We start from the raw sequence: 14,815 nt of genomic DNA, 5'->3' as shown, positions 1-14,815 counted from the left end.
CCTGTAGTTGGTGGGAGCTGTGAGGACTGCCCGTGAACACTTCTCTTTCTGGGAGAGAAGAGCTTTCAGCAGTGCTAACTCGGCCCGCAGAATGGACACACGGCCTCCCCGCCTCCATCCCACCAAGAGGACGGCACACCGGTGGGTTCACACGGGCTCGGCCCTGGCCCAGCCTCCTGATGCCTGCGAGGGAGGCGCCAACGTGCGGGGTCAGCGGGGTGGCACGGGAGACTCGGAGGGGCCAAGGTGAGTCGCTGGAAGTTGCACGAGTAGAAGCGGCAGAGCAAAGACTTGAGCCCAGGTAGTGTGATTTCAAGTGTCGAGTTCTTGACCCGACCCCAGTAATGATCCTGTCGACTCGGTCACGGGGAACCCCGCCCTGATGGGCTGAGTTCAAGCATGCACGATGCATGGGGCGTTTTCCCTTCGCTTCTGGGAGTCATCCCTGGGGATGCTCCCAGGCTTGGCGCACCCCGCTTCCCTGGCTGGGTCGCAGACTTCATTGTGACCTCTGACTCCCCCTTCAGGATTCAGGCACACGTACGTCCACACGTCCACACGTCCAGACAGCTTGGTGAGCTGCCTATACCCATCTCACATGGCTGGGGACTCCCCTACACTTTATTTTAATTAAAGAGAAAACAGACTAAATCTTGCAACTAAATCTTGGGCCTTAAAAGCAAAGCCGAGCTATAGAAATCCAAGTTGGTCTTTCTGCTGTGGGACAGCACAGCAGATAACTGGGCCAGGTTGCTGTCAGAGGGGGTGGCGTTCCCCAACTAAAGATCCTGCCTTGGCTCATGCCGTCCAAAACTTTATTTCTTCCATCTTCTTACTTGATCCAAAACTCCTGTTATATGGAACAAAGCCTTCATTTTTAATAAAGCATTTGCTTTTATTCTCTCTCTTAAGATGACTCAGAAGGCAAAGTTCATACTAAAGTGTACATGACTGGTGGTGTGTGGCGGCCCCACGCAGGAGGGGAGGGGGTGCGGCCCTGAGCGGGGACTGATCCTTTCCCCATAGCAGGTTTTCAGAGGCGAGAGGGCCTGAGGGGCCCTGGGCTCCGGGCATCAGAAGGCGGGAGGAGCAGACGCCTGCGGGCACGCGGTGGCCTGGCGTGAAGAAAGCATTCGGAAAGCAGGAACGGGAGGCTCTGGAAACGCGCCCGCGGCCTTCTCCACCTCCTGCTCCGGAGCCCTCCAGTCACCACAGAGGACCTGGCGCCACCTGTCCCCACACGCAGGTACTACACTCTTCCTGTCCTCTTGGGGACTCAGCTGGTTTATACCTGTGAGCTCAGGCCTCTCACTCCGTCCTGTCCCCATTTCTTATCTCTCCCTGGCCCCCCTCCCCTCCGGCAGCCTCGCGTCCCCCAGAGGCAGACGTTGCTGTTGTTTGTTCATTTTGTTGTTGTTTTCCTCTTTGGCTAAATGCCCAGAAGTTGGCTACTGGGAGGTCTGGTAGTTCCACTTTTATTTTGGGACAGTTCTGTCTAATACAACCATTTACAGAAACAGCACCAACCTTGGGTTCTTGTCTAAATCATTATGTTCGGAAGAAAGTGCCTTTTTGACCTTGTGAGGAAGCCAGTGCATCAGCATAGCTAAGGATAGACCAAGGTGAAGACACTCTTCTTCAGTCGGACGAGGTGTTTTCACTGAAGACCTAATGTGGAGGAAGTCGCAGCGTGATTGAGTTGGGGCCCAGGGACGGCTGCCGCGATCACAACTTTAGGGCAGCTTGGACAACCTGGCGGGGAAGGTTGGGGGGCGTCCGCACGCGTGCAGGGAATGGATTGTCCCATCTCAGCATGTCCACATCCCATTTCCCCTTAAAGGTCCAGCTCAAAGTCGACCTTCTCCAGGAAGTCTTCCTTGATTGCACCTTCCCCCACTATAGTTTTTTCCTCCAGACTCCTACAGCATTTTGTCTCAACTGCTATTATTTTTTTAAAGACTTTATTTATTTATTTTACAGAGAGAGAGGGATCACAAGCAGGGGGAGTGGGAGAGGGAGGAGCAGACTCCCCGCTGAGCAGGGAGCCCGATGCAGGGCTCGATCCCAGGACCCTGAGACCACGAGCTGAGCCGAAGGCAGACACTTAACTACAGAGCCCCCAGGCGCCCTGAACCACTAACTTACTCCCAGGAATCTGGTCCTTATGACAGCACCTGGAGTGTTTTACGTTTTTAGAAAGCACGTGAGACACATCAGGAGGGACCTGAACTACTGACCGTAGCATCTCAAAGGCATCATTTACATGCTAACACATGTCTGTGTCACACACGTTGAGGCACACATTTATACCCGAAACACCCGCCCTTGCAGAACATGTAAAGGTACAGAAGTGAGCACACGCAAAGACCATTCCATTCAGTGACATCGTCTTGTGCATGTAGTCAGATAAGGGGGACCAAGGCACAGGACTTTAAGCCCGCCCCCCAGTCCCTGACCAGGGCAGCCACCTGGTCTAAAAACCCTCTTCGTCGTGGGCCAGCTGGATGCCCCCTGGGAGAGCCTGATGGCTCCGGCTCGCCGAACACCACACTTGGGCTGAATCCTAACTGCCCCCTTCTTAACCTGTGACTCGCACAAATCGTCTCCCTTCTCTGGAGGTGATTTCCCTTGCGGAATGCAGGAAGCCAGCATCCCAAGGCCGCGTGAGGTTATAACAGACGCACGGCGTGTTATGTCCCGGTAGTAAGTACGGGCGGATTGTTTATTACTGTCGCCGTCCACATTGCCCTCCTCGTCCTTCCCATGGAGCACCCAGCGCACAGACTTCTCTCATCCACAGAGGCCGGAACTCCACCCCCAGCAGCTGCCCCGGGACGCCCACACCAACCCTGCTTGCCGACCCCCGACCCAGACGCGCTCTCCTCCCAACAAGGGCGGCTGTGTGCAGAGCCGCTCGACGGGGGCCCCCGGGTCCCAGGCTAATGACGGCTCACCCGGCCATGCCCCTCCATGAACCAACACAGCCCCGGCGATGTCCCTGACTAGAAAACGGAAGCCACAGATAGCGGCTGACCGTCTCCTTCAGGAGTAACCCCCCGTGCCTTCTCCTAGACCACACAACTGTGCAAAAGTAAGTCTCTAACCAAAACCCCAAGAGCAAAGAATAGCAATTTGCGCTTATTTTTTCTGTCGAAAGCGACTCCCCGCCCCGCCCCCTGCCAGCCGGTTCTGGAGGACTAAATCACTGGAACATTGCAACAGCGTTGGAGCGTAATTAACCTGTGTTGCTTCACATTCCTGATGGGGCAACTGTTGCAGATGCAGCTTTTATAAGGGACCAGAAGAGAGAGCAGTGACTGACCCACTATCTGGGGAGCTGGAAACACCCACAGAGGAGGGGACCCCTCCCGGAGGAAGGCCAGGAGGGCAGCGTTTGCAGAAAAGGCCATGTTCCGTCTGAAGACGTTGCTTCTCCTGATCCTCCTGTCCGTGCGGCTCTCCCAGGCCTTCCCAGTCCCTGGGGGGTCCCCAGAAGAGGCGGACGCACAAGAGATGGACACACAAGTCGTTCAGGTAAATGAGCTCTCCGGTGGGTCCGTGGTTGACATGCTGGTTCTCAGGCAACTGTGTGGTTTGTTTCTACTTTTTTTTTTTTTTTTGAGAGAGATCACAAGTAGGCAGAGAGGCAGGCAGAGAGGAAGAAGCAGGCTCCCTGCTGAGCAGAGAGCCTGATGCGGGGCTTGATCCCAGGATCCCAAGATCGTGACCCGAGCTGAAGGCAGAGGCTTAACTCACTGAGCCACCCAGGTGCCCCTTTTTTCTACTTTTTAATAAAATCAGCCTGAAAGAAGGTATGTGGATACTCTGTTTGAGCTCAAACATCTCATTTCTGGGACCTGGAGGGTTCCTAGCTAGAGAGCCATTGAGAAGGAATGGTTTTATTTTATTTTATTTCTTATTGTGTCATGTTAGTCACTGTACAGTACGTCATTCGTGTTTGATGTCGTGTTCCATGATTCACTGTCCGCGTGTAACCCCCAGTGCTCTGTGCCATCCATGCCCTTCTTAATACCCACCACCGGGCTCGCCCATCCCCCCACCCCCGTCCCTCCAAAACCCTCAGTCTGTTTCCCGGAGTCCGTAGTCTCTCATGCTTCGTCTCCCACTGCCTCCCCCACCCGCCCTTCGTTTTTCCCTTCCTCATCCTAGTGTCCTCCGTGATATTCAAGAAGGAATGGTTTTAACTATAAAACTAAGTGGTTTTCTTTCTCACTCACCTAAGATTCTCCCCATCCATTATATGCAACCCAGTTCCTCCATGTCTGGTGGTTTCTGTACCGACTGTCTCTGCAGCCAGAAACCTCAGGGGAACCAGGGAGCACGAGGACGGCTTTTAGAAGGAACTAGAAGTCAGTTCCTGGCACGATGAGATTTCCTACACCAGATTCTGCTTCTAAATACAGGTTCATAAATGTTTATAAAGCAAAACCACTAGTTATTTTCCATCATTACACGAAAGTCAGGCCAAATTTTGAAGAAACCAGGGAGTGCTGTCATGGATTTGCCATGCGTCCTTTCCTTGGCATTGCAGTTGTAGAAAAGCATTGTTCTTTTTGTTTGGTCCTTTCCTTCTTCCTTAAACACCTCTCATGGTGGGAATAGTAATAACCCCGGGGCCGACAGCGAGGGCTCCGCGAGTGCTGAACGTGTGTGGGGTGCCCCCCTGGGCACCTCGTCCCTCCTCCCTGCAACCCTGTGAGGAGCTAGTTCTACTCGCACTTGAGAGACCAGAGTGAATCTTCAGTCCTTTAAATGACGTGACCAAAAACCGTAGCAGAGCTAAGACTGGAGCCCAAGCCTCTGAGTCCCACAGGTGGGAAGAGCACAGAAGTGCCTGTCCTGTGTCACCTGCCCAGTGACAGGTGTTCCCAGGCTGCTTGGGGTGAGAGAGACCACTGACGTAGCCCCTTCCCCCCACCTCTGCGGCCTGAGCAGCGTGGCCCCTTGCAGAGGTGGCGGGTGGGGAAAAGGCTAGTGTCCACGAGGGCGCCACTCTTCCTGAGACACCATCAGTTCTCATTTGGGAAGCCTCGGGGACAGTGGGGACCCACATTGTCACCTTGGCAGTTTCCCTATCTGGGCACGCCCGTGTCTTAGGAGGATGGAACGTTCTCTACAGGAGCAGGAAGACGGTTAAAAGAGAACCCACTTCAGTGCAGTTAACACCCCAGACATCTGCACACACCAGCGCGCCCCTTGTTCCTTGTAACGAGGAGCCAGGCTCCTGCCTGCGCACCAGTGCTCCGCGTGAGGATGTGGGCCTCGTCCCTTATGAAATACCTGCTTTTGTGTATCAACACTAACCGGAACGCTGAGCGGAAGGGCTGTCCTGTCTCGTTGTCCCTGCTCTTTAAGAGTGGCCCCCGAATCCGTGCTGCCGCCCTCCCGCGGGCCATTAGCCAGTTAGGAGTCCACGGCGATGCAGAGAACGTGCGGGATGCCCGGGGAGTGGGCGGCGGCGCCCCAGCAGGGCCCCTTCCGTGTCTGTCTGTGCCCAGGATTACCTAGAAAAGTTCTACCAGTTACCGAGGAGAGGACTGCGGTCGCAGAGGCAGAACAGCCCTAGCGTGATCGTTGAGAAGCTCAAAGAGATGCAGCGCTTCTTCGGGCTGAGCGAGACAGGGAAGCCGGACCAGCAGACGCTGGCGGTGATGCGGAAACCTCGCTGCGGGGTGCCCGACAGTGGGGACTTCATGCTGACCCCTGGAAACCCCAAGTGGGAACAAACCAACCTGACCTACAGGTGAACATTCGAGCCCAGAGCCCGACAGGGGTGTTTGTGAAGGCTTTGTGACGGGCCGGGCGCTGTCCCAGGACGCGGGATACGTGGGAGACAGGTGTCCCTGCCTGGGCGGCCAGAGCTGGTGTGAAGGAGCAAAGACCCCCACCGGCTCTCCCCCCGAGAGCCTGACGCTCTGGTTCTCCTCCCCCAGCAGTCTCAAGACGACAGGGCAACATTAGGCGGTCTCTCTATGGACCCCACTGAGGACCCCACACAGCCTCACTCATTGCTGGGCAGACCAACCCCAGTTCTGTGCCTCCTGATCACAGCAACGGTACCCAGGATTGGTTCAGTACTGTGGTTTGCCGATATCTGGGCTGAATACTCAGCATGTCCATAATCCCCTCAACCCCTCTACGAGCTACTATTCATGATGCTCTTAGGAATAAAGACACTGAGTTTAAAGATCAGGAATGACCTGTCCAGAGGCAGGTCTATCTGCAGCCCCGACTCCTGTCCCCCTCCCGCCCCAGACCCTCCCCACGGCTGGTTCGTCACATACACCGCTCCCTCCCAGAGGGAGCACCATGGTCTGCTGGCAGCCGGCCTCTAAACCATGAGTCCTGCCCCCATCTTCTCATTTTTAAGGATTATTAAGTACACCACACAGTTGTCAGAGGCCGATGTGGAGGAGGCTATTAAGAAAGCCTTTCAAGTGTGGAGCAATGCGTCACCCCTGACCTTCACCAAGACCTCGCAGGGAGAAGCAGACATCAAGATCGCTTTTGTCCAAGGAGGTAGGCACGTTGTGCTCAGATTGGCCCTCCTGGCTAACCTGGGACCCTGCCGGGGTTAGCAAAACAAACTGTCTTGTTTCAGATCATGGCGACAATTCTCCATTTGATGGACCCAATGGGATCCTGGCTCACGCCTTCCAGCCAGGCCAAGGTGTTGGAGGAGACGCGCACTTCGATGAAGATGAAATATGGACCATGAATTCCAGCAGTAAGTTAACCAGGATGGGGTCAACATGCAGCTCCTGACCAAGCTTCCTCCCACCAGAAGCCCCTCTTGTGCGCGTGCGTGCACACGCACACACACACACACGCCTGAGTTACTGTAACCTTTCACACTCACACGGGCTGATCGTTTTAAATTTTTGAGATCTCATGATGCTAAGTAAATTTAGGTTTTAAAAAAGCCCTAAGGCTAATTATTCACCTTGCTTTCCTAGGACAGGCATCGAAAAGCTATAGACCGTGGCTAAACCCCGCCCTGTCCTGTTCGCATAAAGTTTTATTGAAACAGGGACACCCTTTCTTGTTTTTGTACCATCCATGGCTGTTCTCATGGTTCAACAGCAGAGCTAAGTACTTGCTATGGAAAGCACGCGGCTCACAGAACTAAAATGCTATCTAAACCCTCACAAGCTTGGGGGCCGCTGCTTCAGGACTTCTGTTTCTTTGTAATAATCTGAAATTTAATGATGTTTGGAGAAGGTCCTTATTTTGAAATCCAGAAACAACCGGGTTCATTGAGAAAACTACCCCACTCATTAAACAGCTTCCCTATTTTTTGTTGAGCTGTTTCATTTCACAGAGCTCGTTTTTGGTGGTTATTCCTATGGGACAAACCGCCCCTCTCTGGTGAAGACTGACCATGAGAAGAGTCAGACCACGTGAAGGAAGAACACGTTAGAAAATAGGAACGGAACCTTGAATCTTTGCTTGGAATGTGCTCCTCCCTCCTTTTTCTGTCTGTGTTGTGAGCGTTTGCCCGCCCGAGTCCCTGCGCTAGGCGTGGGATTAGCCAAAGATAAAGAACATTCTGCAGGACTTTGAATTCCTCTTGCCCGTCCCGCTGGTGCACGTGGTCATCCTCTCTTACCTGAACTAAGTGACCCAGATTCCCACCTGGGCTGTTTACCTCCAGTTCTGCTCTAAGCTTTCCCAGCACCGCAGCAGAATTTACACTGGGAGAGCCCGTGGTGGACCACGTTACCCTCTGATGTAAACTTCCAGTATTATGTTTCTGGACCACGTAACATCTGGATGCCTTTCCTTGGCATCGAGGGCTCGTGGGAGTTGGTGGACTCGTCCTTTGTCCTGTCTTCCCGCTCCCTCTGCAGCAGCCACGCTGCGCACGCACTGCTCCCACGTCACACCATGTGCCTCCCGACCACCCTCTCTCTGCTCACATGGCACCCCCAGACCTCCCTTCCGAAATCCCTCTCTGCCCTGCCCCACGCCACGCCTGTCTTGTGTTTCAGCTGGAAGTGAGGACTTTCTGCTCAGAATCCCAACAGCCTCTGTTTCTCTTTCTCGGCCGCTCTGCTCACTGTCCTGCGCCACTCGCGTCGTTGAGCTACAGCTCCCCTTCTAGACTGTGCATCAGGACCCACCCCCCAGAGCCCCTCACAACGTGCTCCAGCACTCAGAGAGGCTTTTGAGATCTACTCAGAAATGCAAAAATGCAAGGATGTGAGGGTCAAGAAAGAACGTCTTGGGGCAGGGGTAGAATTTCAGCAGGCTAGCTGTCAGTAGGAAGCTGGGCGCTGTTGTCAGGGCACAGGTCTTGCCATCAACCTGGATTTGGCTCCAGCTTGACTGCTTACTGGTTGCAAGACCTCTAACAACACACCCAAAATCTGTGGGCTTCAGTCCTTTACTGCAGAAATATTTCTAAATACTTGACACAAATGTGGCAAGGACTGAATTGTATCGCACGGCCCTGCATGTCGAAAGTGCTCTTTTTTAAGAGGTGAGCGTGGAAGACAGGGCATGTTGTGTCTGCGGGACGGCCGGAGTGAAGAGTTCCCCTCTCACAGCAAGTCCTCAGGTGTCCGCCGGGCCAGTGAGGGGTCCTTGCTCTCGGCCAAGGAGCTTGGGCTCTGTCTGACCAAAGTGTGAGCCTTGGAAGTCGGGTTCCCAGCTGGGGAAGGCACTGTGCTCCTGGAAGCTAAAGCTGGGGGAAGGAGCAAGTGTGTCTCTGTCCACGGGGGAAGGTGGAGGGTCCCTGAAGCTGCAAGGAGAACTAGGAGTCTGGGAGGAGCTGATGCCGGTTGACAGGGGGTCAGGGAGGCCAGGGAGGGCCGTCTGTATCTGGGGCTGGTCGTGACCCAGCAGGGCTCTTCTCTAACTGAAGGGTGAGGGCCTGGGGGGCTGACGCGGGCGGCGGAGCCCCACAGGACGACGGAGCCCCCCGCCCCGCCCAGTCCCTTCTCTCGGGCTCTGGTCCACACCCGTGCAATACCAGAGTCAGATCAAAGGCCATATTTGTATTTCTTACTTCTGAGCCCTGATGAGGAGCTTCCCGCACCCGAATCCCCAGCTCCTACCTTGAAGCGTCCAGCCTCCATCTCTTCAGGTGCCTGAAGGGGAAATGCGGGAGAGAGGCAGGGCAGGCGGTTTCTCCGGCTCCGCTGGCCTGGAAGCCATGTTCCCCGAGGTCCTACTGTCCCCGCCCTTGCCCCCACGTGGAGCCCCCGCCCGCCACGCACGCTTGCGTTTCAGGTTACAATCTGTTCCTCGTCGCCGCCCATGAATTTGGCCACTCCTTGGGGCTCGCACACTCCACAGATCCCGGAGCCTTGATGTACCCCAACTACGCCTTCCGCGACCCCAGCACCTACACCCTCCCTCAGGACGACATCAACGGCATCCAGGCCATCTACGGTGAGGTCCCTGCCGGAGCCCCGGGCACCCGGGGAGGCACCGGCTTGTCTGGGCATCCTTGAGAAGAGGGACCGGATGAGGAGTTGGAAGTAGCACGTGGGGAGGGGGAGGCACGGAATTCGAACTCTTTTACTTCACAACTGAACCTGGAGCATCTCTGAAAACCACCGTTCTGGTTTAAGGTAACTTGAAGAGGGCCACGTGTAGGGTGGCTTCGATCCCTTGTGGGAGGGTCTGGCAGGCGTTCTCGTCCTGTGAAAACCCTCCGCTTCCTGAGGAGCATCCCACGTACTCCAGCAATCACACTGGACGGAAGCTGATAAAAAGCTTTTTTTTTTTTTTAAGGTCCTTCAAACAACCCCATCCAACCCACCGGACCGAGCACGCCCACAGCCTGCGACCCCAGACTGACATTTGATGCTATCACCACCCTCCGTGGAGAAATACTATTCTTCAAAGACAAGTATAAGATTGGACTGTTTCTTCCTTGGACTTAATTTACCAGCGTGACTTAGAGCTGGCTCTAATTGGTCCCCGGGGGACACATCGTGCCTTTTCCTCCGGGTCCTGGGCTTCTGCAGCCCCTCCTGTGGGCTGTGCTTTCCGAGTAACTCGAAATGTCCTGGAAAATTAAAAAAAAAAAAAACCACAAACACACGTAAACATTCAGATGTGGGTGATGGCTTGGGGACCTGGGCGCCGGCTGCCCGTGGGTTTACCAGTCACCGAAACCTCATCCACTCCCGCCCACATTCAGTCCAGGGAATGGGACTGAGCCCAGGATACGCTGGGGCAGGTCACCTCACGGGTTGGGGTTTTCAGTCTTCCACGGGCTGCTTAGTGATTGTGGAATTGGGGATGGATTTACTCTTTTGCTTTTGCTGGAAAACTCGAAAGAATCTCGGCATTCTGTAGGAACAAGAGCGAGCCTTGCCGGGGCGTGTCGGGGGGACAGGGTACATGTGATCCTAGAAGGTCACTCCTAGGAGCTCCCCTAAAGCCTGGGAAGCACCCCGGAGGTGAACAGCATCGCGCACGTTGGCCACGGTGCTAGAAACTGCCCCTGGGACGGGGTCCCACGGTCCCTGCAGTGTCGGCAGGGCGGATGCACGCAGGGGTCTGGGGACGCTGCCCGCTCACAGCCTGTGCTCCGCTAGGTACTTCTGGAGGAGACACCCTCAGCTGAGAATAGTCGAACTCAACTTCATCTCCCTCTTCTGGCCGTCCCTGCCTGACGGCATACAGGCAGCCTATGAGAATGTGGACGAGGACCTTGTTTTCCTCTTTAAAGGTAACTGCCTACAGTTTTCACCCTGTTTTCGTTGTCCCCGAAGCGAGGGGAGGATTTCTTTGTGGTCCCTTCCGGGCTGAGAGTAGCTGAGCCGATGAGAGCATGTCACCCCGGCTGGACTTGCTCAAGAGACCTGGGCTGGGTCGGGACCCGGCCACTCACTGCTCGGGGAGCTGGAGCAACTCTTCCCACCTCAGCCCTGCTTCCCCACCCCGTCCTACCCTCCTCGTCCCAGGTCTAACAGTGTCCGAGCCCCCACGGCTGTAACAGCATCTCTGCTTCGAAGGCTCATGACCTGACGGAGTCCCCATCTGGGAGGCCCTGTTCGTCAAGCTCAGAGTTGTTAGCGGGGGCTGGAGAACCACGAGGGCTGATACAGCCTGATGAACTCGACCGCCTCGGTCTTTTCAAGACTCCTGTTCCATTGTTTCTGTGATGAATTTACACCAAGACTAAGAAGTGATACCACATGATGTTGCAGAAGCAGAAAACTTTATCTAACGTGTGACCCGATTCATTGGCAGGCGGCCAGTACTGGGCTCTGAATGGTTATGACATTGAGCAAGGTTATCCTAGGGACATCTCAGACTACGGCTTCCCAAGCAGCGTCCGAGCGATCGATGCAGCTGTTTACTACAGGAGAAAAACCTACTTCTTCATAAATGACCAGATCTGGAGGTAAGGCAAACTGTTGTTTCCGTTGGACATTTGCCTGTTTACTGTCTACAGACCACTAACAAGCAGCCGTCTGAAGGTTCTAAAACCCGGGTGATCTCGGATAGGCATTCTTTCTCACAGAATGATCGATGTTGCCATGGCTTTGGAAAGTGTCATTTTTATAAAATTAAAAAGTCTTCACGATGGCATTGAAGATTCTATGTCAGGAAACAAATCAAACCTTGAAAAAGCCCCGGGAAGGGAGGCAAAGAAAGAAACTGATTCTTAGGAGATGAATTCTAATACACTCAAGAGAGCCCACAAAATGCGGGGGCCGCACTGGACTTGTTACCTCACTACTGGGGGTGGGTAGGGGTGAGAGGAAGAGAGGCTGACTCTGTACCCGTCGAGGAAATCTCAGAAGAGCAAACCCTTCTTTCAGAAAATAACATTATGCTAGCCATCAGAAGCCTGCTTCGGTGTTGATGCTACCCGCGCATTTTATAAACGGGATTTTGTACCCTTAGGTAGAGAAGTCTGCCATTCTTAGGCCCAGGACATAAGACATTATGAAGACCAAATGAGAAAATATGTGTGAGGACACTTCATAAAGTATACGTAATTTAAAGAAAACTGTTGTCATCAGATACTTTACTGATTTTAAAACATGGGATTTTTTTTTCATCAGATATGATAACCAAAGACAATCCATGGAACCAGGTTATCCCAAAGCCATAGCAAGTATCTTTCCCGGAATAGAAACCAGAGTTGATGCAGTTTTCCAGCAGGATCGTAAGTAAAATAATAATGATGATGATGATGATGATGATAATAATAATAAATTTGTTTAAATTTTTAAAATAGCACATTTGCATTTAAATGTTATATTAGAAACAACTGAAAACATCTGAGATCTAAAAGCTAATTCAATACTTTTTTTTTTTTTTTTTTTACAGATGTCTTCCTTTTCTTCAGTGGACCAAGATATTACGCATTCAACCTTGATGCTCACAGGGTCATCAGGGTCGACAGAAGCCAGCGATGGCTGAACTGCTGAGAAAGCCAAAGCCACATCACACCTGCTCGCACCCCCTTGCTGCCTGCAGAGGGAAAGCCCAGTTGTACAGCCATTTTCCTGTGTCCTGTTTATACTTTTCCTAACATATGTAATGCTGTTTGCTGTTGCTGTCCTCACTGAACCTGCCTTCTGGGAACATACACCTGGAGCACCTGTTGTCTCCAGCTTCCTCTGATTCCATCTTGAGAGGAGATGAAGCTTCCTTGTCACCTCAATATCCACTCTACCAGTACCACTTACCTGACTTCTGCAATGCTTGTGTATAACCTAAATCTCCTTTCCCTGCTGTATACTGTTCAGCACTGGGCTTTGGTGAAGTGTAGAGACCAGGAACAGCATGAACAGTGCCTCTCGCCTTTACTGAAAACGTAGTGTTATTCTCCACCCTCGGAAAAAATACTGTGGATCCGTGTTGTGGCTTGAATTGTGTCATCCCAGAAAGAGAGGCTAAGTCAGTGGTAGGTACCTATGAGAAGACCTTATTCAGAACTAGGATCTTTGAAGGTAGCAATCAGGTAAAAGGAGGTCACGCAGGAGCAGGCTGGACGTAAGGGCTGGGGTCCTCGCCCGAGGAGGAGCCACGCAGACACGTAGCCGACAGAGATGCGCGAGCACAGAGACAGACCCACGAACGGCGCACCCACAAGCCGAGAATGGCCAGCAACCACCAGAAGCCAGGAGGAGGCGAGGAAGGATCCCTCCTCGGACCTTCAGAGCAAAGAATGTTATCCTCCCCACAGCTTGGTCTTAGACGTGCAGCTTCCAGAACTGGGATCGAGCAAGCTGGGTGGGAGCCTGCGGTGCTTCCTTCCGGCAGTCCTGGGATATCTGACAGCTTAGTCAACAGGAAAGGACAAAGTTGAACCCTCTTGGAGGGTTTCTGTCACCTTCCCCAACAAGGAGAAAAAGGGGGGTACCACATTCTCTTCTGTCTCCGCCCTACTCTGTCCTTTTAGAGTCTAAGCAAGTGAGCTAGTGAAGGGACCTGTCGCTCCTTATTTCTTCTTCTCCAGGGATACACGGGAGGGCACACTCTCCCCCAAGGAAGATTTACTGCACAGACAGAACAGCAGCAGGCACAGAATTCAGTGAACCCCATTACATTAAACTAAGCTGCGATGTATACCTTTGATAGTGGTTCTTTTCTGTCAAGAACTTTAGGGCTCTGGGACCATAACGACTAATCCAGATATCAAAAATCATTAAAATGTCATATTTGCAGTTGCTAAACTATAATGCAGCTTATTACTCATTAAGTAAGCGAATTGTGGAATATATGTATTACTAACACATTCTATTTCCTTTTTCTGTTTTTAAGTCTCACAGATAATTTAGTAATTCAGTACCTTACTCTGGTTCAAAAATTACTGGGTTGGAAATAAATATATTAAATGAGTAACTGGTGATCTATAATTTCTGAAGATGTTGCTGCCTAGTTCATATAAAGTAGAGAGACGAACGGCAAATTTCACTGTATTTGAAGTTCTTTGTTTTCTTGTCAGAATTATAACATTGACATTAACTTTTTAAAAACTATTTCCATTCACAAAATACTTTGGAAATACTCGATTTCCTTCACAGGTTCCCTCAAATATGTCAGCACATTTTCTTCTCAATTTATTTTATGAGATGAGAAAACAAACTTGGATATACTATCATTTCATTCATTCACTCGTTCGTTTATTCAGTAATAACTCGTCTCCTGCATGTCCCAGGTACTGTGCTGGGGAAAGTGAGAGAGAGAGAGAAGGCATTCATTGCATCAATGTAACAAGTGCAAACATTGGAGCCAAGTTCAGACTATGCTATTTTCTGAGACATCTTGTGTCCACTTTTACAGGCATGAAGAGGGGAGATTCAGAACACTGGCTAGTTATGCTAGGTTCTTGGCCCAAACCTCATCTATAGACACATTGTTGAGATGAGAACCGAATTCATAGTATTTCTTTAACCATATTTCAGAGAGTCCTTGAAAGCGAACCACGATAAGAAGTGAAACAACTCAAAAATTACTCCCTTTTAAAAGTCCTCTTTGTGTAGTATTTTCTGGCTATTACACTGACATTTTATGTGAATACAAGAGCTCCAAGAATCTGAGCTCAGAACTTAAGTAATGAGATGACTTTTTACCTTGGGTTAAATTTCTTCAAAAGCAAAGCCAAACTCCAGACCTTGGTGTGGTTATTTTACTGGGGACACGTTCCCAGGAAGCAGGAGTGGGGCAGCGGGCAGAGTGAGTAAGAGGAGAAAAGCCAACACAAGGGCGCTGTCGACGTTCTAGACGGGCGACAGAGGCTCAATGCCAGCTGGACTTCCTGAGAAGCCTACGCAACACCTTTCTCTGTTGAAATCTGGAAGGGATAGGAGGCTGG

At 52.1% G+C, this 14,815-nt stretch overlaps 1 protein-coding gene across 2 annotated transcripts; it reads left to right on the top strand.

Moving 5' to 3' along the window:
- The first annotated feature begins 3,384 nt into the window (after positions 1-3,384).
- MMP8 (matrix metallopeptidase 8) lies at positions 3,385-13,566 on the top strand. Of its 2 annotated transcripts, none has more exons than XM_032358217.1 (10): positions 3,385-3,534; positions 5,520-5,764; positions 6,392-6,540; positions 6,623-6,748; positions 9,256-9,417; positions 9,763-9,880; positions 10,575-10,708; positions 11,233-11,386; positions 12,054-12,157; positions 12,322-13,566. In XM_032358217.1, exons 1-10 carry the CDS (start codon positions 3,409-3,411, stop codon positions 12,420-12,422), a joined length of 1,419 nt encoding a protein of 472 aa, XP_032214108.1. In that variant the 5' UTR covers positions 3,385-3,408; the 3' UTR covers positions 12,423-13,566. The 2 variants fall into 2 exon arrangements, with proteins under 2 accessions (XP_032214108.1, XP_032214109.1); XM_032358218.1 differs by having other exon boundaries at positions 3,440-3,534; positions 5,492-5,764.
- Positions 13,567-14,815: the final 1,249 nt, after the last annotated feature.

Source organism: Mustela erminea, chromosome 9 (assembly GCF_009829155.1).
Source record: "Mustela erminea isolate mMusErm1 chromosome 9, mMusErm1.Pri, whole genome shotgun sequence".
NCBI classification, from domain to species: Eukaryota; Metazoa; Chordata; class Mammalia; order Carnivora; family Mustelidae; genus Mustela; species Mustela erminea.
Note: the sequence above shows the minus strand (reverse complement) of the source record. Positions and strands in the feature narration are given on the sequence as shown.

What these genes read in the sequence shown, in the direction of transcription:
- MMP8 (XM_032358217.1), top strand. Translation starts at nt 3,409, where the DNA reads ATGTTCCGTCTGAAGACGTTGCTTCTCCTGATCCTCCTGTCCGTGCGG. An exon ending in ATGGACCATGAATTCCAGCA is followed by an intron (nt 6,749 to 9,255) that starts GTAAGTTAACCA and finishes CTTGCGTTTCAG; the next exon opens with GTTACAATCTGTTCCTCGTC. An exon ending in CCTTGTTTTCCTCTTTAAAG is followed by an intron (nt 10,709 to 11,232) that starts GTAACTGCCTAC and finishes ATTCATTGGCAG; the next exon opens with GCGGCCAGTACTGGGCTCTG.